Source organism: Polyodon spathula, chromosome 9 (genome assembly GCF_017654505.1).
Source record: "Polyodon spathula isolate WHYD16114869_AA chromosome 9, ASM1765450v1, whole genome shotgun sequence".
NCBI classification, from domain to species: Eukaryota; Metazoa; Chordata; class Actinopteri; order Acipenseriformes; family Polyodontidae; genus Polyodon; species Polyodon spathula.
The window spans coordinates 35721783-35745958 of NC_054542.1; the positions used below are offsets into that span (position 1 = coordinate 35721783).

A 24176-nucleotide genomic window follows, 5' to 3' on the forward strand; every position below is an offset into this window, starting at 1 on the left:
CATATACTTTCCATAACCTGACACAAATTGAAAAATGTGACATTTCAAAATCTAACGAACTGCTGTACCACTATTATGGCTTCTGGTAGTGAAGAGTATTGGGAGGAACAGTTTCACGGAATGGCACAAGAAAGTGCTACAAAATGTTAGAGATGCTATTAGTGATGGATCAATTACAAAATGTCTCTGCAAAAGGTTTTTGGGGAAAATAGAAAGTCTGACAAACAATCTGCACAACGACGCTCCATCTTCCTGGGCACCACAGCCAGTCCTCCAGCTGCCACAGTCATTCTTCTCAATCATTTCCACCCGTTCAGCAGGTGCTGCTGCTGGTTCTTGCAGATGCTGTCTACATAGCAAAACATGCTGAACAAATAAAAAAATGGAGACTTGCAGAGAAATGAGAAAAACATTTTTATCTTAAGCAAGTATGAAAAATGAATTCAGTTTGTTCTGGGTGTTTTTATGTTATTGTCCAGTGTTTTGTTTTTTGGGTTTTTTGTAAGTTTTCGAAATAGATGATCCTCCTTGTCATTTTAAGGTCTTTAATCTGGGAAGAGGTATGTGACAAACCCAATTTAGATGTCTAAATTTGGGTTGTTTGGAAATCGTATGGACACTGTTGATATAAAGACATTAACAATGTATTGATTTTAGATATTGAAGTTTTTTTGTTTTTTTTTTTCCTGGCAAAACTTATCTTTGGACACCTCCCTTTGCAAACTAGAAACCCGCAGTTTACATCAAGCATCTAATTACTAAAAAATCAACTGCACCTTACAAAAATCCTCTGGACCTCATGTTGAGGAAATCTCTGATAATAATACAAAAAAAACCCCACACTTTTACACATTAAACAAACTTGCTTTAACAAAACAGAACATTTCATTTAAATTTCAAAGGCAGATAATGTTTATACTTTTGAAATTGCTAAAAGTGGATATATTTACTTGAATTCTGAAAATTACGCCCATTAACTGTCTATCTGAATCATAATGGCCTAAGGCCTCTATGTAGTGTGTAGGTGGAATGGTATGTTCAGGTTTGTGTGACTTCTTATTTGCTTAATGTAGCTACTTTATTGGCTCAGGCCTTTGTATGAAGCACAGTATTTCAAGACTATAGCACTATTGTTCTCATTAAAAGGGCATGTGTTCTTCTGACAGGAGGAGTCAGAAAGAGATCTGACAGACAGATAGATACCTTCAGTCTCAACTTAGTTTCTGAGAGACAGGTGGATCTGCTTCCTCATGCCTGGGATGATTGTACTGGTAAACCACTCCTTATTGGAAACAAAGCTTGCACTATAAAGATAAGAAGAACCAAAAGACCAACGCAAGGGGGGAAAACCAAAAAACAGGAATTCTAATATTTTGTCAGACATGGCTACCATTGGGCAAATCATCTTTGGGAGGTAATTTTATATTTTCAGTCTTTTGATTTGCAATACAAGGTTATACAAACAGGAAGAAAGAAAACCAGCGTGGGTGCTGTAGCTAACATTGGTTTGCTCAGCAAATTAAATACATGTATTGTTGTCTGCCTATACCCAGTGTTCTATTGTTTTGTACTTTTAATGTTTTGCAATTGAAATTCACTAGTAATTGTATTGATGACAGTTTTGTTAGATATTGAGCAAACAATAAAGACGTGTATGAATTATACTATGGGTAAATTGCAACGAATATTCTGAGTTTGTACACATCAAACATACAAAGTTGTAGACTAGTTAGTAAAGTACTTTGCTGGGATCATCCCCAGATGCGGATTAAGTTAGTTCCAATTGCAAAGAACAAACGAGTTGGTTCAGTACGCAGCAGAAGATCAAGACTATCTCCAAACCTCAAGTGCGGTGTGTGTCACAAACACTTTGATTCCAGTTCGTTATTGTTCAAAGGATGTATGTGATTAAGCATCTGCATTTTATAATGCAAAAAGAGTAAATAAACAAGTAAAAATAACAATGCAAAAAACATACATATGTAAAACATGAAGATTCTACATTTTAATTAGCCTTATAGTTTTGTGTGGTATGTACCAAACATATTTATCCGCATCATTTATAAACAAAGACCATTAATCAGAGCAAGAAGTTATCAAAGCTGTAAATGTAATCAGATATGAAATTGAGTCACCCAAGTATATAAAGGTGTAATATTCATTGTATTCTTACCAAAGAAGTCATGGCTGCTGGTCGTGCACAGAATTACTCGACAGAAACTTTATTTTGTCGAGAAATGCCAACAGCAATTGAGTGGTGCATCCGACCATCCTTTGCTCCATGTTCTACAGACTAATTACATCGTTTATGCCCAATTTGCTTGCCTCAGTAGAAATATTGATAATAATGGTTTTAGGGTTTAATTTAGTACTGTATATCAGGCACACTAGGTGGCAGCAGTCATCATCTGGAGTTCGTTGCAATTGGGAAAATTTTTTGCTCTCCAGTGAGTTTCAGTGTTTGGTTTATAGTGGTTAACGCAGAAGGTGTGCACAGTGGACTTGCTCTCCAGTGAGTTTCGATGTTTGGTTTATAGTGGTTAATGCAGAAGGTGTGCACAGTGGACTTGCTCTCAAGTGAGTTTCAGTGTTTTGTTTATAGTGGTTAACGCAGAAGGTGTGTACAGTGGACTTGCTCTCCAGTGAGTTTCAGTGTTTGGTTTAAATGCAGTAAAACCAGAGGCAGTATTATTACAATGGAACAGTTCCAGGGGCCTGTCATACCAGTATCCCCACTTAAACAAATAAACCATCAAACACTGTCATCCACATCCTGGGCTGGTAAGACCAGTTCTGTGTCACATTTACAAGATTGATTGTGCAAAAACACCTTTATTAAACCGTACCATAGTAAAAGCATAGCAAAGTGTAATGCATCATTTTACCATAGGAAAAGCATAGCAAAGTGTAATGCATCATGGTAAAGAAGAGGGAGATTTTGTAAAGCATATTAATAAACATCCAAATCAGGATAAAATATGGTAAAATACTGTGCAAAAAAAATTTTATAAGACCTTTTTATCAGCCGTTTTAGCACCCTATTTGATCTAATTTAATAGGACAGACTCAGGTTGCCTTGTAATGTCCCTTATGTTTTAGAAGTTACTACTTCAACTAATAGGCTACTCCATGCATTTATGTGTAAAAGAGTGTTTCCTGTCTTCTGTTTTAAACTTTTACTCAGTTTCCTTTTATGCCCTCTTGTTCTCCTCCCTGTGCTAAACTTGAAGTAACAGGTTGTATGCTCTTGAATAAAGAATAAGATACATATATTGGCAGTACTGTTGCATTGCAAGTGTCTTACAGTGCTTTTATCCAGGGTCCCAATATATTTTTTAGAGCTTTGATTGTTATATGATTCCAGCCTTTGTGACAACAAACATGATTCCATGCATCATTGTACAGCCATGAAACCCTGCCTGGGTCAATAATATAAGAATAGTTCCACAAATTTCCCTTTAAACACCTTTTTCAAAAATCAAAAAAAGGTTCTGAACTACAGTTTCATTAAAAATGTATAGAAAAGGGAGTTCATCAGAGAGTTCAGCTGAGGATTCACAATTAATTGTTTTTCTCTTTTTCTGTAGCATGATCGCTATCATGTTAGTTCTTTCTGGAATCATTATCCTCATTCTAGCAGCGTCACTTGGAGGAGGTGAGTTTCTTTAAAATGCCCTGACCTTAGAAAGCAAAAAGGTAGAAAGGGAGGGTGGTGTGTGCTTAATCAACTGTGAAAGTATATACAGTATGCAGTGATAGTACAGTGTAACAATTTTTTGTTCTTGGGTAGTAAGTGTTATTTTAATTGCTTATGCCTCAAAAGTATAGAAAATGGCTATTATTCCCCACAAACTTTGCTTTTGTGACCAGGACAGTGATATTTCAAAATATCACTATTTCCAATGGGAAAACGGGCAAATGTGTGTCTTTTCGTTCACATAAAGTCAGAAAAAAACAACATATGAATCCAAATTAACATGTATTTATACTAAAGTAATACAAAAATGACTACAAAAGATTTAGAACTGAGTAGTTTTTCAAGATTTACGATTATACTGTAAATACAGAATAGTGTTTGTTTTCACTTTTTTTAATGACAGATAAAGGGTAATTAATAGTTAGCAACTAAAAAAAAACTGTAGTGTTCAATATAAGTTCTAGCATTAAGAAAATATATTTGATGCTCAAATTCTCAACACTTGTACAGTATAAACAGGAATTACTGGTATGGCAAGAGCTGAGGTAGTTGTCATGCACATGTGCCCAAGATGCATATTTACAGAATGCAAAACCTTTGTTATTTGTAAAAGGCTGTCACTAGCTTGGTGCTGAGGCTTGAAAACATTGGGCTTGTGCCGACTTTGCTAAGCCGTCCTAGTCAGTAGCTTGAATAGAAAGACCTACTCCAGAGGTCACTGTCAGGCATTGGGCATGTACCATGTAAACTCACTGACAAGATAATCCCTGGGTGTTCTATTGAGAAGCACAATGGTTAACAAAAGGCTAGGTTATAAACAGCATCTAGTAGAACCCTAAGTAGGTGGTTCAAATTAAGAACCCATAATGTTTCAAGAAAAAAAAAATCTTAGAGAATTGGGGAAGATCAGAAAATACAGTGCAGTTATGACATTTTCTCCCCTGATTTATGGCATTATTTGATCAACATTAGGACACCCAGGACCCACGTCATTACTATGGCAGCACCATGAGCTACAATTTGTTTCTTTTTTTTATTTCAGGAAACACAAGCTCAATAGTAGAAAGCAGATTCAAGTTTCCAGTAGGAAACTTAGACGGCGATGTTATGCTGGATTGCAAATTCATTGCAGTTGACTCAGGTGGCAAACCAGTTACCACAATAATCGTTACTTGGGAGAAGGAGGGTTCGACAGGAGTTGTTCATAAGTATGCAAGCAACGTCAACCAGCTCCAGGACCAGAATCCAAGCTACAAGGACAGGACCTTTGTCTTCCCTGATCAAATCAACAATGGCAATGCATCATTGCTGCTGAGAAACGTTCAGTGGGGTGACGGGGGGTCTTACACATGCTCTGTTAGTAACTCCAATGGGCAAGGAAAGGTCAATGTGAACCTCAGAGTTGCAGGTGGGGGTCTCACATATCAACTTCCCAATTTAGTTTTCAAATGAGATTTTAAATGAAGTCACAATTAAAGGGTTAATGACTTATAATCATTTTCAGAACCCCTCTTCATCATCTTATACTTTGGCTGTTTTCTTCATGCTAGTTGCACTTGCTGCTGGTAGTGAAGAGAAACTCATTTTTACTGCCACCGCGCTTTCTGTGCAAGGAACTCTTCACACAAGATAATAGAAGAATTCTCAGGAGGGAGTTATGCTGAAAGTAGTTGTACTATATTGAATTGGTTGAGAGCGTTACAAGGATACTTTGACTACCAAGTTTGCCCTGATTGTATAAAATCAAACAAAACATAGCAGCACTTGATTTGAGAATCCTCTGTTACAGGCAGTACAAAAGATCAAATTCTAAATACATTGTAAAATATATAGACATGCTGTATTTGTAATTAGAAGCAGTGTGTTTTGTTTTTGTTACTGTATTTTCATTTTTTAATAATCTTTTTTTTTTTTTTTTTTTTTTTTTTTTTTTTTTAAGCTTATTCAGCTCCACAGTTTACCATAGGGGCTACAGGTCAGGCAGCGACACTAAAGGCTGTGGCCCAGAGGTGGTATCCAAAACCTACTGTTTCTTGGACAGACTTTAAGGGAGCTAATCTCACCGGGGAAACAGAATTCTCTAACAATTCTGCCGGAATATTCAAAGTGACATCTGTTCTGAAGACAGTGAAAGTTGATGACAGCTACGAGTGCATAATTGAGAATGCCTTAGTCAAATCGGTTTCCAAAGCATTAATAACAGGTATTGTACAAGTATCTCTTTCTCCCGCACTTCAATGCACAATTACATGATTCAGACTTGTCTTGTAGGAAACAGAATGGATTTTTGTTTTAGCAAACCATGGTCAATATGCTGACAAGAAGTATTCAGTAAAGTATGTGTTTAGTTTGCACATACAGTAGAGCTTGCAAGCATTTTGAACAATTGTGTACTAAATAGTCACACTATTTTTAATGCAATGCATGCTCAAAAAAATACTGTATTTGGACCAAAATTAAAACTATGCCAGTAATTTCTAGTCATACCTCTATCTAACATACCTACTGGTGATTGCCCCATTATACAGTACTGTGACTGATGATTTTAATCCAGACCTGTCTTTTCTCTTTCATTGTTTTTCAGATTCTGGAGTAACTGAGAAGAATTACTTTAAGATGAACAGCGCAGCCGTGCCCTTGCCTCACTGGCTGATCTTCTCCTTTCACTTTCCTCTTTGGACGTACTGGATACTTTCTTAAAATGAGTTCTTAAAAAGACTGCTGCTTGTACAGAAGACCAGTAAAAACATAAAAGACATGATGATCTGATCAAGCTCTGTTTGATTATTTAATTGAAGTGATAGTTCCAGTGCTCCACAACATTCATGAAATGTGATTCTTATAAAGACCCACAAGGCTACCTGTTGGAAACAAGTGGGAAGAAAAATGAAATGCCTTTAATTTTTTATATATATATATATATATATATATATATATATATATATATATATATATATATATATATATATACACTGAGTGTACAAAACATTAGAGACACCTGCTCTTTCCATGAAATAGACTGATGAGGTGAATCCAGGTGAAAGCTATGATCCCTTATTGATGTAACCTGTTAAATCCACTTCAATCAGTGTAGATGAAGGGGAGACAGGTTAAAGATGAATTTTTAAGCCTTGACATAATTGAGGCATGGATTGTGTATGTGTGCCATTCAGAGGGTAAATGGGCAAGACAAAAGATTTAAGTGCCTTTGAACGGGGTATGGTAGTAGGTGCCAGGCACGCCGGTTTGAGTGTATCAAGAACTGCAAAACTGCTGAGTTTTTCACACTCAACAGTTTCCCGTGTGTATCAAGGATGGTCCACCACCCAAGGACATCCAGCCAATGGCAGGCCAGTAGTCGAAAACAGCTTATTGATGTAAGAGGTCAAAGGAGGCTGACTCGAATTGTGCAGAGCAACAGACAGGCTACAGTTAGTCAACTGACAGTCCAGCACAACATTGGTGCCGAAAGACCCATAAAAGAATGAACTCATCGTACCTCTACACAGATGGGGTATGGCAGCCGACGACCTAACAGAGTTCCACATCTTTCAGCAAAACGCAAGAAACTGCGGTTGCAGTGGGCTAAGGAACGAAAACACTGGACACTGGAGGATTGGAAAAACATTGCCTGGTCTGATGAATCCCGGATCCTGCTGTTTCACTCTGATGGGAGGATTAGGGTAAGGGGAAAACCACAGGAGTAGATGCATCCATCATGCTGCGTGTCAACATTGCAAGCTGGTGGTGGTGGTGTAATGGTGTGGGATGTGTTTTCATGGTACATATTGGGCCCCTTGATAAAAGTGGAGCAACGTTTGAATGCCACAGGATGTCTGAAAATCATTGCCAATCAGGTGCATCCCTTCATGGCAGCAGTGTATCCATCTGCTAATGGATTTTTTCAGTAGGATAATGCCCCATGCCACAAGGCTAGGATTGTCCAGGAATGGTTCCACGAACATGACAGTGAATTCAGCTTAATGCATTTGCCTGCCCAGTCACCAGATCTCAATCCAATTGAGCATCTGTGGGATGAGATGGAACGAGCTATTGGGAGTAAAGATCCACCACCAACCAGCTTGACACAACTATGGGAAGCATTGCAGTCAACATGGGCCAGCATCCCTGTGGAATGCTTTTGACACCTTGTAGAGTCCATGCGCCAATGAATTGAGGCTGTTCTGAGGGCAAAAGGGGGTGCAACTCAATATTAGGAAGATGTTCCTAATGTTTTGTACACTCTCTCTCTCTCTCTCTCTATATATATATATATATATATATTGAATTTAGCATGATATATAAAATACGGAGTAAAGGGTTTGAAGCAAGTGAAAAACGTTGCCCTTTTTTTCTGAATGGAGCAAGTATCAAGAAGTAACTAAATAGCAGTTAGAAAAAGTTGTAAATTCTTAGCTTTATAACTTAACAATACAGTCAATTTTCTAATAGTCCCGGTCCAAATTTAGCAGTCGTTTATTGTAAATGACTTCTTATGATACGAATTCCCTTAGCACGAATTTACTGTTAGTGCAAATTATTGCGATGTCCACCTCGCTAGCCCCATCCCCCAAGAGAAGAACGTTTTGAATAAAACGAATAATTTTATTGTGTGTTGAGATTGTATATTTGTCATAATTGAAATATAATTCACAGTTTTTTTTTCCTGCTTATTATTAGTAGTATTAGTAGTATCGCGGTAGTATAACGCCGATGCTGCGTAGTCCTATTTTAAGGCCCATTTTAATGGGACTACACCAGCTGTCCAAAGACAGCTGGAAAGAAATTCAAATTAGCACCCTTAGGGGTGCTAAAAAGGATGGGCCTTAAACTAATTAAACGAAAACCGGTGTAAAAGAGGACTGTAAATTAAATATTTAGCACAAAAGGGGAGGTGGTACAGAGCACGCCCCCTAGAGTCCACTGGTCGACAAACGATGCCATGTCGCCAGCAGACTCCGCCTGGGCGTGCTCTAAATTAATCCTGGAACGGAGGAGGGCCCTGAACATGGCTCAGCAGTCAAAGAAGATTCCCGCATTTGGAGAATTCGCTGGGGTCAGCAGAGCCGGAGTGTCCTGGAAACCACCTTCCTGATCATGGTATCTCCCCTGTCAGTAGTACTGTTATGTAATGTAAACACTTGTTAAATAAACATTAAATTGATTTAAAATTGAATGTTACTTTTTTCTTATCTTCACTGATTTAGAAAATATATTAATGAATGAATTAAAATTACAAATGGACAATATAGCCTGTTCTCAAAAGTGCTTATCCCTGCTAAAAATTCCAGCAACCGAAATTTGCACAAGCCCGTTTGAGAAGTAATAAGTTCGTCTCTCCCTCCAGTTGATGAGGACACACCAACATTCCTACAGGATTACTTAAGTACGCACATAATGCAAGCAAACTCTTTCTCAACTTTGTGTTAAGTTTCAGCTACGCCCTGCACCTGAAACGCACATAGTGATTGGGCATCAAGTTTCTGTCCAGCAAACTGAAGAGTTCCAAAAAGTTTGTTTTGAAACTAAAGTTACGAAGAAGTGACTATTTTTTCTGTTTTTATTTATCAGTTAAACACAGTTTTGTTATGTAAGTAACCTGGCTGTAGTTAAACAAATCAAGTCATAGTGTGTGTGTGTGTATAAACTACAACTACTAAGGATTGCTAGCTTTTACAAACTGAACGGAGCAAAAGCTTTTCAACATTAATTAACAGTAACTAATTTGATGTGATAAATAAAATAAATATCAATAACTTAAAAAAAAAAAAAAAATGTCACGAAATAAAAATAAGAGGTTATACGACTCCGATGCTCCGATCCTCATTCTCGTGCGAGTGGGAGCGGGGTTAAACCTGGGCGAAATGTTCCGCTTGCAGACATTTTTTACCGCGACGCCAAATTCCTGCCCTGCCTCCACACTTTCTGCGCAGAATGCATTCAACAGCTGGAGCAGTTTTCAATCCAGGGGAAGACAGCGGAAACTCTACCCGAGCAACCGTACGTTCGCGAGCAGACCTCGGTCACTATCCTTTGCCCGGTCTGTGATTCGGAAGTGGATTTGCAAGGGTTAAACACCGACCACCTCGCCGTGAACGAAGTGTTTTTGGAGAGTTTGTTGAGTGATTGTGAGCTAGTGTGTGGTCTGTGCAGCGAGGGGGCTGCCGAGAAACGGTGCGATATCTGCTGTGACAGTCTGTGTGAGTTCTGCTGTCAGGCACACAGGTACCCCGCAGGTACAGACACTTCTTTTAAGACATATAGATTACTTCAGCTTATCAACTTTATGGAAAGTAACTCATTTTTCTGAAGAGGATATTTTATTTTAATGTGATAAATCTTTGAAGATGTTTTTAAATCCTTAGTTTGTGCCCCTTTGCTACTTTGCAGTACTGAATCAATATACATTGTAGTCATATAAAAAAATGCTGTTTATATACAGTATGTCAAATGTCATCAGATATAAATGTTAAACAGCAGTTCCTTACAAAGATTACTAGCATCACCCCTGTGAAATGATTTTGGAGTCTGATAATCTTTACTAATGTTGATATCATTTAATATGCAGAACATTCTTGAAATGCATTCCACATAAGGTTCCCCGATTTGAAGCTTAATAGGATCAATGGGACAACAGGAAAATCCCACTGAAACATCTCCTATCAGGAGCAACTACACTCAATGATGCTGCCTTGCGGTAGGAGTCTGGATTTATAGACAGTATGCCTTGTGCGTATAATTAATTGTGTAGGTGCTCCAGCATTAGCAGCCACTTGATGTCGCTGTTGTGCTATTGAAATGACAGATTACAAACTGGTGGCTGAGCCATTAAAATAAATTGCCTATTGTAGAGAAACTGGAATTGCCATAGGTGCCTTACCTACTTCAGCCCTTAAACACTTCCCTGCAGAGTTTTAATATTACTAATCACACATTCTGTTTTGGTAAGATGCCAGGGGACCATTACTCTGTTCCTGTATTTTTCTGACCTTTTACACCATAGCGGAAGTTAATGAGGATCAAAATAAAGATCTTCAATAATAAAAATAAATAAATAAAAATGACGAGTAAGAGTATTCTGTTGCTTACTAATTCTCACAAAATAGCTGCATTCTGAGACAGTGTTACTGCTTATTAAATGAATACACAAATAAGGATGTTGCTTTTGCAGGTATTGCATGTATTAGAAAACTTGTATTTATTTATATGTCTGTGACATGTGACCAATTAGACCTATTTAAGCTGTGTGACAGTGTGCAACTATTCAGCAATCATTTTGGGGATACAAGGGGCATGACAGTGGTGGCCAGTGCAACCCTCTTGTCCCTTAACAAATCTGCTCTTGCAGAAAGCATGGAAAGCACAAGACATGACAGGCCGTTACCACTGGACAAGACACATGTCATGTGTAGTGCAAATTATTGGCAGACCGCCAATGGTGAAAACTTAATATTAGTCAAATTATCTCATTTGCCTGATCTACAATTTAGTTGCATCACGCTTCAAAGATTTTCAGAAAGCGCCCATCTAATTGCCTGCTCCAAATAGGGGAAGATCATTTCCCAGTTTGTTTTTTAAAGCTTTTAAATCCGTGCTAGTTGATAATAGCCTATATTAGAATGATAAGTGATCCCGCCCTGCTATACGGTTAAGGCACTTCAACAGATGCTCCTTCCTGTAGATGCAACTCATTCCACTCAGCTTTTTGCTGTAGCCCAGGGATATAATTGCAGGTATAACATAATATGCTGCATTTAGTTGAAAATAAATTACATTTTTAAGTAGGTCTGGTTGTAACATATATCAAGCGAAAAGACATTGAAACAGTGTCTATTAAAAACAAGGTACATTTTTCTTGGACTCCCAGATCACAGTGGGCGAGAAAATTGAATTATTTTCCAGTCTCTGGTGTCCTGCCCTACCTTAATAACTTTGGAGATTATTCGGACAGACAAATCTTGGAGGTCAGCTTTATTGAATTCGCTCTGTGCTGAGGCATAGATTGCTGTTTTATTTCACTTTATTTGACTGCACCTTTAAAGGTCATGTCCGTTGTCTGTCTTTGTTGGTTGCCTTTTGATTGCTTGCCCATGTTTTCCCAGCATCATCTTGACTTTTCCCCCCTGCCATGCCACCGTTCTGTATGTCCATGCAGATATGAGTTTCACTGACATCGGCAGGAATTCAGATGGAAACCGCTTCTGTTAAAGGATTATCCGTATATGCTCAAAATGATTTAAGAACCGTTTGTGTGATGTAGTATAGATAACAGCCATGGAATATATAAAAACAGGCTCATCGTTCACAGTAGGTAGTACAGAAGGTGAAATATATGTATTGCTGTTTGTGAAAGTCCATCTATCATCTCTTCTACATGGTATACAAGGAAGGGGGGGGGGTGCTCTTTGAAGCTCCATCCTTCAGTTGAGAAGAAATATGAGGTCCCTGTACCTTACTTTTACGCTGAGGGAACAAGACTTGGAACTTGATTTCAGGAGTCTAGGTTTCATGCCACTGCATGGCACACCAGGAAAGACTAGTTGTTTGATACACCAAAGGCCTCAAACTATTCTCCCAGTCTCTAGAAGCAGATTTAAAATCACTGTTTCTGAAACGGTGTTCCCTCAGCTTTAGGGATCTCATACCAAAAACTCCCCATCACAGAAAAAAATAATCATTTTGTTACAGTAAAATCTTGATTATTCCATCTTAAATGTAATGTCCTGTATTATCGGCTTAGCCATGACCTCTTTAAAAGGAAAAATGTACCTTGTTATTTATCCTTTCTTACTACTCTTAAAGACTTTCTTTAATTGCAGATACTGTATTTATTGCTACATGTGTGCTTGTACAGCATTAGGGTTGTCTTCAAGTTAACTTACATCTCAGCTGGTTTTCTACTATCAATAGTTATAAATCCGTCCAAATCCTATGTTTGCTTTTCAAACATAACTTCTGAAGCAGTACAATAGGGCAATGTTGTACAAACCTTTACTTTATATAATGAAATTATTTTACCAGAGAACCCCATGCATCTGTTGCTTAAACCACAAGCGTTTTTTTCAGTTGGTAAAGCACTTTATTTCCCTTCCTTTGCCTGCTGATCCATGACCAGCTACACTTCAAGGGCCATGAATTCTGCTGAAACAATGTTCACTGTCTGCATCCTTCATACACTCACCCATGTTCTGTCAAGATCCCCTTACATCGAGACAGCTGTGACAGATCAAGAAATTACACTCAACGTGATGCTGTGTATATTGTCAAATGGGGACATATAAAAGTCCCATCAAAAACATAACTAAATAAATCTATGTTATTAAAATTCAATATCCACGAGTTTGAAGGCTGTTCCACACAGAGAAATAAATACGTAGCACTATGATAACGTACATATCACCACCAAGGATATAACCTATATGAAAAAATAAAATATTGCAGTTATGTCAAAGCAATACAAATACATTTAAAATATATAGTAATATATTGTCATCTCTTTCCTAAATATATGCAGTATAGTGCAATATATTTTTAAAATATATTATTATATATTTTATAAAATGTTCAAAATATATTGAAGTGCATGCTTACAAGAATACAAGATATATTTTATAGATGGCAGAATTCTAAAATATATTTTGGATTTCATCAAAATATATTGCAATACATTCTTTAAAAAAGAAAAGGCTGCTTTAGATGCCATGGGGTGCCCACACTGTTTCTGTAACATACAGCTGAGTATGTGAAATGTCCTGACCTGTGTTATACTCTGCAGCTGTATGGGTTGGATGAATTAAACTTGGTTGATTTTACTCTGTTGAATCTGTCATCACCTCTGGGTAGAATGCATGTGTAGCAGTAATGTTACAATATGTTAGAAAATATTATGATATAAATCAAAATATTGTAAATATATATTTTTCAAGTATATGGAAGCATACTTTGAAATAGGTTATGCTACATTTCATACAATATGTTGGGATATATGTATTTTGTGCCCATTTTTTATATTTCAATATATGTTTTCAAATATATATATTTGAAATATATTTTTGAAATATATTTATTGCATTTTTTTTCATATGAGAAGAACCAGTTAGAATAAAGGGAAGAAAAAAAACAACACTTTAGTACCTGTTAAAGTGGACAGCAGTGGGGGAAATATTGTTGTAGTGCATATCTTTATTGCCCTTGTTCTTTGTTAAAAAAAAAACAAAACAAACAAACAAAACAAAACAAAAACGCAGTAAATAAGTTTGTTTTCTTTAGTAAGTTACTTTAGTTTATTCACTTTATGTTCATGAAAAATAGGAATTGCAACCCTTAACTGCAGTACTTCTTACTTTTTTTTGTTTTGTTATTATTTAAAAAAAAAAAAAGGTGTTTATTTCTCAGGTCCTTAAGTTAAAGCAGCCTTTAGGCATTGAGCTTTGTTGAACTACAGGTAAGCATTAACTAAGCTGCAGTGAGTGGAATAACTCCACACCAAGGGGGTGATGTAAGCACAGGCGCAGTGCAGATAATTAAGAGAAATGCAGATTACTCAACACGCACAAATAATGATCCGCAGTTATGATAATGAGGGTCTCCATGAGGGCATCTCCCTATTTATGTTCTGTACTTGTAGAGTAAAGGTATCCGCACACCTGACGCGATGCAACAAGCAAATGTGTCATACGACACACCGCACCAAGACAAAAAATACAAATAAAAAAATGAACACCTGTGGAGCACGGAAATACAATGCAAAACAAATGTCAGAGAAATAGCATCAAAGTCCTCTTGGCGCACGGGGGGGAGGGCGTTTTCTGAGAAGGAGTTGAGAGTCCTTGCGGTTGAGATCACTCAGCGTGAAACAGTTGTTTGGAAAAGCCTCAGCCAACACCAGTTATGCTCGTATCCTTAGAAAATTATATGTATTGGCGTTCCCTTTTCAGCATGACACCCAGAAATTTGCCTACCACTCTGGAAAAGGTGGAGTGGACTATCCCTCCAGACATTCCAACTGTGTTCAGCGGCTAAGCAGTGCAGAGAACACAGCACTTTCACATGTGCAGGGATAGCGGTCCCTAGACTGACCCTGGGGTCTAGCGCATCTCTCAATTCAGCTATGAGGTCAACGATGACCTGCAGAGTGAGACGATAACGATTTAGCACAGCGTCCTCTGGCATCCCAAACGAAGAGACACTGGGATTGAATATGTGGGGTCTTCTTCACCTTGTCCCTTCTCCTACGAACGTGTTACTGTCTCTCCTCGACAACAAGAGCCAAATATCGTAGCATCAGGAAGTGTACCGCAGCAGCCACCCTCAAGGCAATGACAGGTCTCTGCAGGTGTGTGCTTTTATACAGCTCTTAGTTACTAGCTTCTACAATGGTTTGCACCTTGTAGAAAAGCTGTAAAGTTTGTGGAGAGTCAGCAATTGCCTAAGTGCAAGGCAAAATCCTTACATCACATTATGTTTGCGCCTGCGCAGTATCCAGATCTAATCAAATTATTATTTTTTTTTTTTTTTTTTTTTTTGGCAAAGTAAAAAATTGATAGCGGGCGCAAAGCAGGCAATGTGCGTATCAATGTCCAGGCAGAAGCAGCTTGTTACTGGTGCTTCTAGTTTATCTGGATTGAACTGTCGGCTCAAATGTTGATTTGAGCAAATGTTTCTACATCCCTGCTGCAATCTGGCTCACGTTGTGTCTCAATCAACAAAAATATGGCAGAATAAACATAAATGTTGCTTGCGGTATGACCCAGGTACGTGAATTGTGACCCGGGTCCGAGTGCCAGTGTGAAATGGGCTCAAGAGCTACATCACAGTGCACTTTGTAGATTATCCCTTAAACTCTGTGCATCTGTCATTTTGACATACGTGTTGAATTTCGAGATGTTCCCTAACTTTGCTTTCCCGGTTACTGCTGGGATTCCGGAGGACTGAGAAGAGGACTCTGCTGCAGTAGCAACATCTCAGATGGAGAGAGATCGTTTAAATGAAATAAGACTAGACAAAAACACGATCCCTGCATACAACAAACAGAATGTAATACAGGAACCTGTTTGGGCCATCTGTGCAAAACCTAGTAAAAGCCCCTCGAAAATAGCGTTTGAAAAGCAGGCGATGCAGCAGCTCTGAGAACGAAATGGGAGGGGGACTCATTTAATTTACTGTACGTTACACTAGTGGTGAGAATAGATAGAAAAACGCAACAACAACAAGAAGACACGGAAAGATTATTGTTTGTATACAGATATCAGTTTCGTGGCTTAATTATGCACGTTATGCTAATCTGGTCTGTTGCATAATTGATTTAAAATTTAAGTGCAGCGTTAGCCCTGCTGCAACCGTGTCCGAGACTCACACAGGCCGGACGAGGGTACTATATCAGACAGTTATTTTTCGAAGTGCAACGGATTGTTCATTTTATTCTCTTAAATACAGTAAATAATTGTACAACTCTCTCACGAATATTCGTAATGGCAGCAGTGTGAAGAGGATGTGAGCTCTACATGGATTTTATAATATGTTTTTTTTTCCCCCTTTTTTTTTTTTTAAACTAAATGATATTTCTTGGTTTTAACGACGAAGAATAATCTATCTATTTCACCGGAGGGCTGGATGACAACTCGTGCTGTGTGGATGACACATGGTTCGGGATGACAAAAATATGTTTTCCTTGGTATGTAAATTTGTTGTTTTTTCTCCTTTATCGAATGGATTCAGATGTCGAACAGTTACCGATGTTAAACTGTATGCAGAAAGCATACTTAAAAGTGCGGATACAAACATTTCACTTATATGTATACATTTTTTAAAAATAAATATTATTAACGGCATACGCAGTGTTAAAAACATTGTTTTTAAATTAGTTCGTCTTGGATTTGCTAGACTTGAAATGCCATAGCAATTGTTTTGCTATTGTGCTGTATAACAGGCGTACTCCAGTGCTGGATGCTGACATACTGAGGCAACGATCAATCTTTTCTTACACAAAAAAAAAAAAAAAATCATGACTGGACGTTTTTTTTTTTCTTTTAAACCTTGTTGTACCACGGTGACACGCAGCTGAAATATCTAATTTCCATACAATTACATTAGCATCGTTACTCGGTTTTATACAGTAACTGATGTACATTTTAATTAAATCACCTTAACTATGAATGTGTGATGTGCATGGCAATTTGGTACAGACGCCTCCGATTTTCTCGGGTTTAATTTAAAGCTATTTTTTTCGGTTGGCAGATTCTCAAATCATGTTATTAACAGTATTAAGGCGAACTGTATACAAAACATTTTATTACCCTCTTAATTTTTGTGTCTTTTGTTATTTTCTTCAGAAGAGACCGTTGCCCGTCTGCTGAAGAGGACAAGTATTACTAATCATACTCTCTGCAGACAGGAGATAATATATTTTGGAGACATATCACAATAAACCATACAGTTAAAAAAAAAAAAAAAATGACCACTCCTGCTCTGTTGCCAATTTCCGGGAGAAGAATACCGACCCTAAACCCCGGCTTCTCCTCATTCCCTCATCACCGGGCTACCTTGCGACTATCTGAGAAGTTTATATTGCTCCTCATCCTCAGTGCCTTCATCACCCTGTGCTTTGGAGCGTTTTTCTTCCTCCCAGACTCCTCAAAACACAAGCGCTTTGATTTGGGTTTGGAAGATGTCCTAATACCTCACATTGACCCCATCAAGGAGGGAAAACATCCTGGGGGGCATATCATCCATGGGCAAGGAGGACACGACGAACACCGGCACAGGTACGCCTTTATACTGTTATTTTTTTTTTTTTTTTTTGATAACTTGTGTGCATTCATAGAATCATCACTACAAAAATCTGGGTCAATCCATTGTTCTGGTGATTTTCATGGGAATGGCCTTACAGCTAAAATTAGAAGGCTAAGGGTTGGAAGGTAGCCTAGTTTGTAAACCAAAAGGTTGTTGCTAAATTATATAACATACCCCCTATGATATAACCCCTTTGTTGTTGTGACTGACTTTGACTTTCACCAGGGACCTCCTGATTCAAAGACAGGTGCTCTGTCAGGCAGCCAAAAGAGATGGTCTAGTTTTAAGCAGACGCAGTACTGATAATATTCACCACTAGAAGCAGTTTGTCCTTCTAAATGTTGATGGGATGAAATGCAGCACAAACCTTACTCTCCGGCTTAAGAAAGAGCTCAGGTTTTTTTGGCAGATGGAAACCAAGGAGGGGGCTGGTGTAATGCACTGTGCTTCCAGTGGTGTGCATTGGTTTGGTTCCTTCCCACTGACTATTATGACTTGTACACTGTGTGGCTGTGTTCAAACTGCCAATAGAAATTAGTACAGTACAGGCTGAGATAGATAGATATTAGGGCCGTCACTCGATTACAGGTTTTGATTGGTTAATCTACAATTAGTTGATTAATCTGTCTGTATTTTTAGTAAAGGTAACAATCTTATAGCGGCTGTCCTGCATAGTAATGCTTCTAAATCAATAGAATCTTTAAAAAAAAAAAAAAAAAAAAAAAAAAAAAAAAGCCCAATGGGAATTTGGTCTTTTTAAAAGCATTTTTATTATTGTTAATTTTTTTGTTTTGTTTTTTTAGTAAATGTAACATTTTCACAGAGCAACCAGTCACTTGGACCTCTGTCAGTCACATGTAAACATAAGGCTGTGTTTACCATTACAGCTACTTACTTGGCTTCATGTACTTCTCCCTTTTATTGCATCTAGCAAAACCTTTAACTGAAGAGATTAAGTCGTTCTGAATCTTGTTAGCGGTACCTGAAGATACTGTGGCTATTGACAAGGGATTGCTTAAGATGATGTCATAGAAAGTATCAGAGAAAGTTATTCCACATAATTCCCTCTATTTGTGGAACTGGTGCTTCAGTGTGCCTCTGAAAGCCAGTTCTTGCTGCTTGTTGTGATGATGTATTGTATCCCTATGGTTCTGCTTATCCATTTGAAATTTTGTCCAAAAGTTTTGAGTATAACAGTGGCTTGCAGGTGACTTTGGGAACGCTCATGTTTTTGTGCTGACTTCGTTAGATATCCTAGATTGCTGTAGCCAGTGCTGCTCCATATCGCCTTTTCTGTACTGAACAAAAGGCAGTTCCAGCAGTACTGTTTTTTTAATCAACAGCTATCAGTAAGTCTTTTTAGTTTTTTTTTAATTTTGGAAGTGCCGATTGTATCCCATCCCTTCCTGTGGCAGTTGGGGTGTTTGTGCTATACTGTACCTTCTAAGAACATTCTTCTTGAAAATTGATTCTGAACCAAATTGACTACAATGCCTCTGTTGTCTGATTTGTTTATTTTTTTTATTTGTAAAAAAAGTAAATCAAAATATTATTTAGTTCTCAATATAATTCTCAATAGCGTTCTATAATAAGCAGTATCTCGCAAAATTCAGCTGTTGTTACAAAGCTCAGGGCCTAGCATATTTAGTTCCTGCCTCTGCTCACTCATGATTGGACAGCTGCAAAACCATGGTAGATCTTTGACTCTCCCATTGGTTAAACTTACTCAAGCCGCAGCCGTTGCGTCTACTGATGCGCTGGGGAGGCAAAATAAGCTGATCCCTGGAGCTAGCATTACACTTCAGCCAACAACACCAGGCAGAAGGATATCTACATCATCAGATGGAAAAAAACGCAAATGGATGGAGGTGCAAATAGATCACATAAGTTTACTGTAAAGCTGCATCTTAGATGGTGCTTATCTTGGCGAGAGCTGAGTTCAAATCAGCATTAAGTTTTAACATCTACTCTCATGTAATGGAAATTATGACCGTTGGCCAAGGCAGAGAATACCTTCAACTGTTTGTCCCACTTCTGCTCACTTGTGATTGGACTGCTGTGGAGAAATTGCAGATCTTCAATTGGCTGGTTTTATTTTATGTGCAAAAATATAATTCTGCAGGATTAAGTTGTAAAAAAAATTAATCTGCGACCAACCTGTTAATCAGAGCAGCCCTAATTATATTTATTATATATGCATGTGCACTCTAAAATACTCTTGAACACGCATGTAGATGCTTCTACAAAACTCAAGAATCTGTCTCTGTGGTTTTATCTGCTCAATTGTATGAAATTGGTTAAAAGTTTGTAGCTGGTAGTTCAAAGTCCCAAGTCCCATGCAAGGGCTACAGTAGCAATCTTTGGATGAAGCCAAGTATAGGGGCTGTTTTGCATTGGTAGTAATAAGAGATCTTGAATGTGAGCATGAATATCTTTTTCACAGAATGACATACATAGATTTCCTTTAATGTTCCAAAGTTGCAACCAAAATTGCTCCCTTCAAATGGCCTATTAGCAAATTTGACCTCCAAAACAGCCTGAAAGCTTTCCTGGCAGCTCTTAGCCATAGGTGCTGTTCAAAAAATTAAAGGTTAAAGGAGAACCCGCTAGCCAACATCAGTTTCATTCAAGCTCTATTTAAAGATACTTATTCCATATACGTTCCTAGTGTTTAAATTCTTGCCTAATTAAAAAACTATTGTGTATTCTTTATCATTCTCCATTGTTGTTTTGCCCTATGTTTTAGTAACTATATCAGCTGAATATGAAGTGAGGTGGTTGAAAATAAATATTAAGAGGTGTGCAGCTGTGATTTATTTTTCCTTTGAAATCATTTTCATCCGATAACTCATCCATTACACCAGTCGTCAGTTTAAAGGGAAATGCCAAGCTACAGTACACCCTCGCTGTAATGAACATGTTGGGGTCCAAGCCTTTTGCTCGTTATATCGAAGGGTTTGTTATAGCGAAAGGACAATCAAAATGAATGTTAAACTGTTGGAGTAAGTTAATTAGATGAGATTGTGAATAAAAGTAGAATTACATGTACCTGTTGTCTCATGTATGCACTATTTGTATGCACTATTCTGCCTTTGCTTTATTCTATTCGTTAAAGAATTAAAACACAGTACATAAAGCAAAAATTCTGAATGGAAGCTGAACATTTGTTCAAAATCAGTCTGACATGAATCGTTTCAAAGGGCACAAAATCATAATCCAACAAGCAAGAATCCCAAACTGAATTTTTATTCAAAATCAAGTTTGAAAGGTTTGTTGATGTTTTTTCTTCAATCAGTTTTGCTTTGCCGCATGTTGCTGAACAAGCCAATATTCACGACAACCTATAATCACAACACTGTATGCCTGCGTTACTCCTTTTTTTTCAAACAATGAATATAGTTTCCAGCTTTGTTGCAACATAAAATTAATTTTCGTTTGGGAGGCATTGCACAGCACACACTTTTTATTGAGACATCCTGTGCGTACAAACAGCGATGTTGAGTGTGTGCTTATGTTATCTTTTTTTTATTTGGGGTTCATGGGCCAGGTTCGTTATAATGAAGGGCGTTATAGCGAGGGTGTACTGTACTGCTTATTTACCTTCTCTGTTCACTTTGACACCTACACAGTGAGTTTCCCAAGGGAGGTGGGCTTCTCTCCATCCTACAGAGCAATGTTACTTATTGTCCGATGAGAACACTGATCTGTCTGCTGCATGCTTGCTTGCCAAAGATAATTTAGAGATTTTATGCATTTTACCATGAATCGATATATTTAAATGTACTGAGCATGTACTGTAGCCAGCTGAGGTGCTTGTTAGTGTTTTTGCAAAGTTGCCGCTGTCACAGTACCAATCGTAAGTCAGAAACCATTTGATTTTCTGACCATGACATTGACCTCTGACTTAATATGGCTGTCATATTGCAGTTGCAGCTGTGCTGCAGGGATGCAGTACATTTTAAGTAATTCTTAGTGTCTGGTGCACTGCTGCATTCTAGTATTATCTTAATGGTGATCCATTACAGGTGCTTTGTAATAGATCTTAACCATTTCACTGCCACAGCCTCTGGCTGTTTTTCACAATTCAGTTTTACTTCATTTTTACTATGCAATCTGATATGACCTTTCCCTTTAATTATATTCATAAGAACTCAAAGTTCCAGTTTGTCATAGATTTGGTAAAGCATGTATAATCTCATGAACCTCTCCAATGTTATTCCGGTATTTGAATTGTACCTTTGGGATGAGGGGAATTTCTCCTGTATTGTACAATACAGCCACAGTATAGTGTGCCTGAGAGGTGGAGTGTGTGGTTATGTGGTTATTAATAATGGCAGTGTAGCTGGAGGATAGAGTTTGTGGCACACCATTGATGACTGCCATTAGCAAGGATTAAGCTTCATCTTTATGCATAGTACTCTGAAGAGATTGTACAAGTATGTATTATAATGCATTTCTGTAAATTTGGAGAGTAATCTGTTTTCCTGTTAGTCTTCACTGTTTTGTTGGCAGGATTACTGCATAATGTTTCAAGAAAGATGTTCTAGGTTGTTTGTAGGACCTGGGTGAATTGTAGATTGTAAATTAGCAGGGGAACAGAATGGACTTTCAATCTTTTTTGGGAATCACCTCTGATTCCAGAAGATATCAGTCTCATCCCAAGGAAGGCACAGGCATATAGTGGGCTGTATTTGGTTGCTCATTGTCTTGATTAATAAATGCGAAGTGGAACACATTGTATTCCTCTCTCTCGTTTGACAACCTTACAGTCAACATTATAGCCTAGTTCATATTTGTGACAGCTTTGCTTTTATGCATCAATTTAAGACACTGGTAATTCTTAGAGAGAGACCCTTTTTTCTCCAGATTTTATTTTTTCTACAGGGCAGAGGGTAAGAGGGGTTGAAAGGACAGGGATGTTCATTTGCTGCATATATTTTCTGTTAGATTTTAAAATAATGGGATGTAACTGTTTTTCATCTTTATTGGTATCACATTATTGGCTGGAATGAGGTGTGAGCACGACTGAAAAAATGAAACTTGCTTTTCCAAATTAGTAATTCCACAAGTAGATTTTATTTCTTGAACAAAAAAAGGAAAAAAAAAATAAAACAAACACTGTCTACTCAGTCCTGTTAATGATGATGCACCCCCAACTCATGTTTCAACAGTATGATAGTTACTGAAGTCTCTGCCAGATGCACCCTTGGGATACATTCATGAAAAACCTGAATAAAAGAAAAATCTGGTTACTGTCAACAGAAATGATGTTACTTTATGCTGCCCAATTCCCACACAACAGTACTAATAATGCAGTTGCTAAACTTTGATACTGATTAAAGACTGTACAGTGCTTCATTAGTTTCCAGCATTTCTTCTTCAGCCTTGTAATTGTTCCAGTCTGTTTAGCATTGGCGGGGCATACTTCGTAATGAGGTAGTTTTGAATGCTTCATGTTTTCATTGCTGCCCCCGTAATTAATTGTTACAGTATACAGTATCTCTTGGACAAATCCCACTTCTGAATGCTGTCATCATTAAGGAGACATGATGCATTCCTGACTATTATGAGCAGCCCATAAGGGGAGCGTGTATGAGTTTTTCAACCCACTGCCTCTGCACCTTCTACTGCTAATATCTTTTATAAATGCGTCATACCATGCCAACTCAACCAGAAAAGAGACATTTGGTTGCCTGTCCGTCTCAGATTTTCCTAGAAAAATTCACCTGGGTGTTTTCTGACTGAGTTCAGAAATGATAAACATTTTTTTTTTCTAAATCTCCCCTTCGACCTGTGACCTTGCAAAGGTCAACCTAAAGTGAGAAAGGGACCTTGGCCGGAAAAATCACTCGGGGTGCAATTCAGATGCTACCATCATGTGTAGCACCTCGTTCTACTCGTAATGAAGAGGGCTTTTCAGAAAGAAAAAAAAAAACACACTTCTGGCAAATTGCTAGACAAGGGGTAACTGACGAGTTTTATTCTAACTTCAGCCTAACCCTTTACCCTGTATGGGATGTTGGTTCTAAAATGTAAGTATTGCTGTAAGACCCTTAGGTACCAGTCTTCCAAACTCTGTGAAAAACATTTGCTTTCAAGCCCCACCTCTGGCCACATGCATGGGGGACTCCAAAAAACACCCAAAGATATGTTTGGATAGATGCTGATGAGATTTATAAGCGTCAAGCAAAATTATATGGTTTCCGGGGATTTTAGATTTTTGGCAGATTTTTGAAGCTGCATTTGTCACACATTCAAGCAGTGCTTATGGCCACTTTGGTGAGGCTAAAGTGCCACATAGTACTATCCAAACTGGCTATTTCTTCAGCTTTGCATTCTCTGAGGATTTATCTACAGGAAAAAAGTAACAGTCTGTGCTTCCTCTGGCACTAGCTTGGAGCTGAGGGGTGATGAACTTGCATTATGATGACATATTTGAAACTACCAAAACTTTACTTAGCTGGGTTTTAAAAACTAAATTCACATTTTTTCTTAAAACAAACAAAAATATTCCCTGTTTACAACACAGTTTAAATACACCTGTCTCTGTCATCAAAGATCTCCTAAACCAAAGACTTTCAGTTGTGCCTGAAATTGACTGATTGACTAGCATGAGAATGCAGCAAATGGCTTTTTCACAAATGGTTGGTCGGTCAATCAATTATCCCCCATAGGTGTCCACCACAAT

The 24176-nt window shown here is 37.9% G+C and overlaps 2 protein-coding genes across 2 annotated transcripts in view; both read left to right on the forward strand.

Moving 5' to 3' along the window:
- Window positions 1-12: 12 nt before the first annotated feature.
- Window positions 13-6587, forward strand: vtcn1 (V-set domain containing T cell activation inhibitor 1). Its single transcript, XM_041259698.1, has 5 exons — window positions 13-1414; window positions 3588-3655; window positions 4740-5105; window positions 5637-5900; window positions 6282-6587. The coding sequence occupies exons 1-5, from the start codon at window positions 1383-1385 to the stop codon at window positions 6395-6397; spliced, it is 846 nt and encodes a 281-aa protein (XP_041115632.1). The 5' UTR covers window positions 13-1382; the 3' UTR covers window positions 6398-6587.
- Window positions 6588-15617: 9030 nt separating this feature from the next.
- The window catches only part of LOC121320736 (mannosyl-oligosaccharide 1,2-alpha-mannosidase IB), a 93525-nt gene continuing 84966 nt past the window's right edge, over window positions 15618-24176 (forward strand). Inside the window, exons 1-2 of the mRNA XM_041259322.1 lie at window positions 15618-16370; window positions 17029-17460. Of these exons, the coding sequence (XP_041115256.1) occupies window positions 17150-17460 (311 nt within the window). The 5' untranslated portion in view covers window positions 15618-16370; window positions 17029-17149. The remainder of the gene's footprint in view (window positions 16371-17028; window positions 17461-24176) is intronic.

Excerpts from the sequence above, each read along its gene's own strand:
- vtcn1 (XM_041259698.1), top strand. The coding sequence starts at position 1,383 with ATGGCTACCATTGGGCAAATCATCTTTGGGAG. Across the intron at positions 1,415-3,587 it reads GGGCAAATCATCTTTGGGAG|CATGATCGCTATCATGTTAG; the intron begins GTAATTTTATAT and ends CTTTTTCTGTAG. Across the intron at positions 5,106-5,636 it reads TGTGAACCTCAGAGTTGCAG|CTTATTCAGCTCCACAGTTT; the intron begins GTGGGGGTCTCA and ends TTTTTTTTTAAG.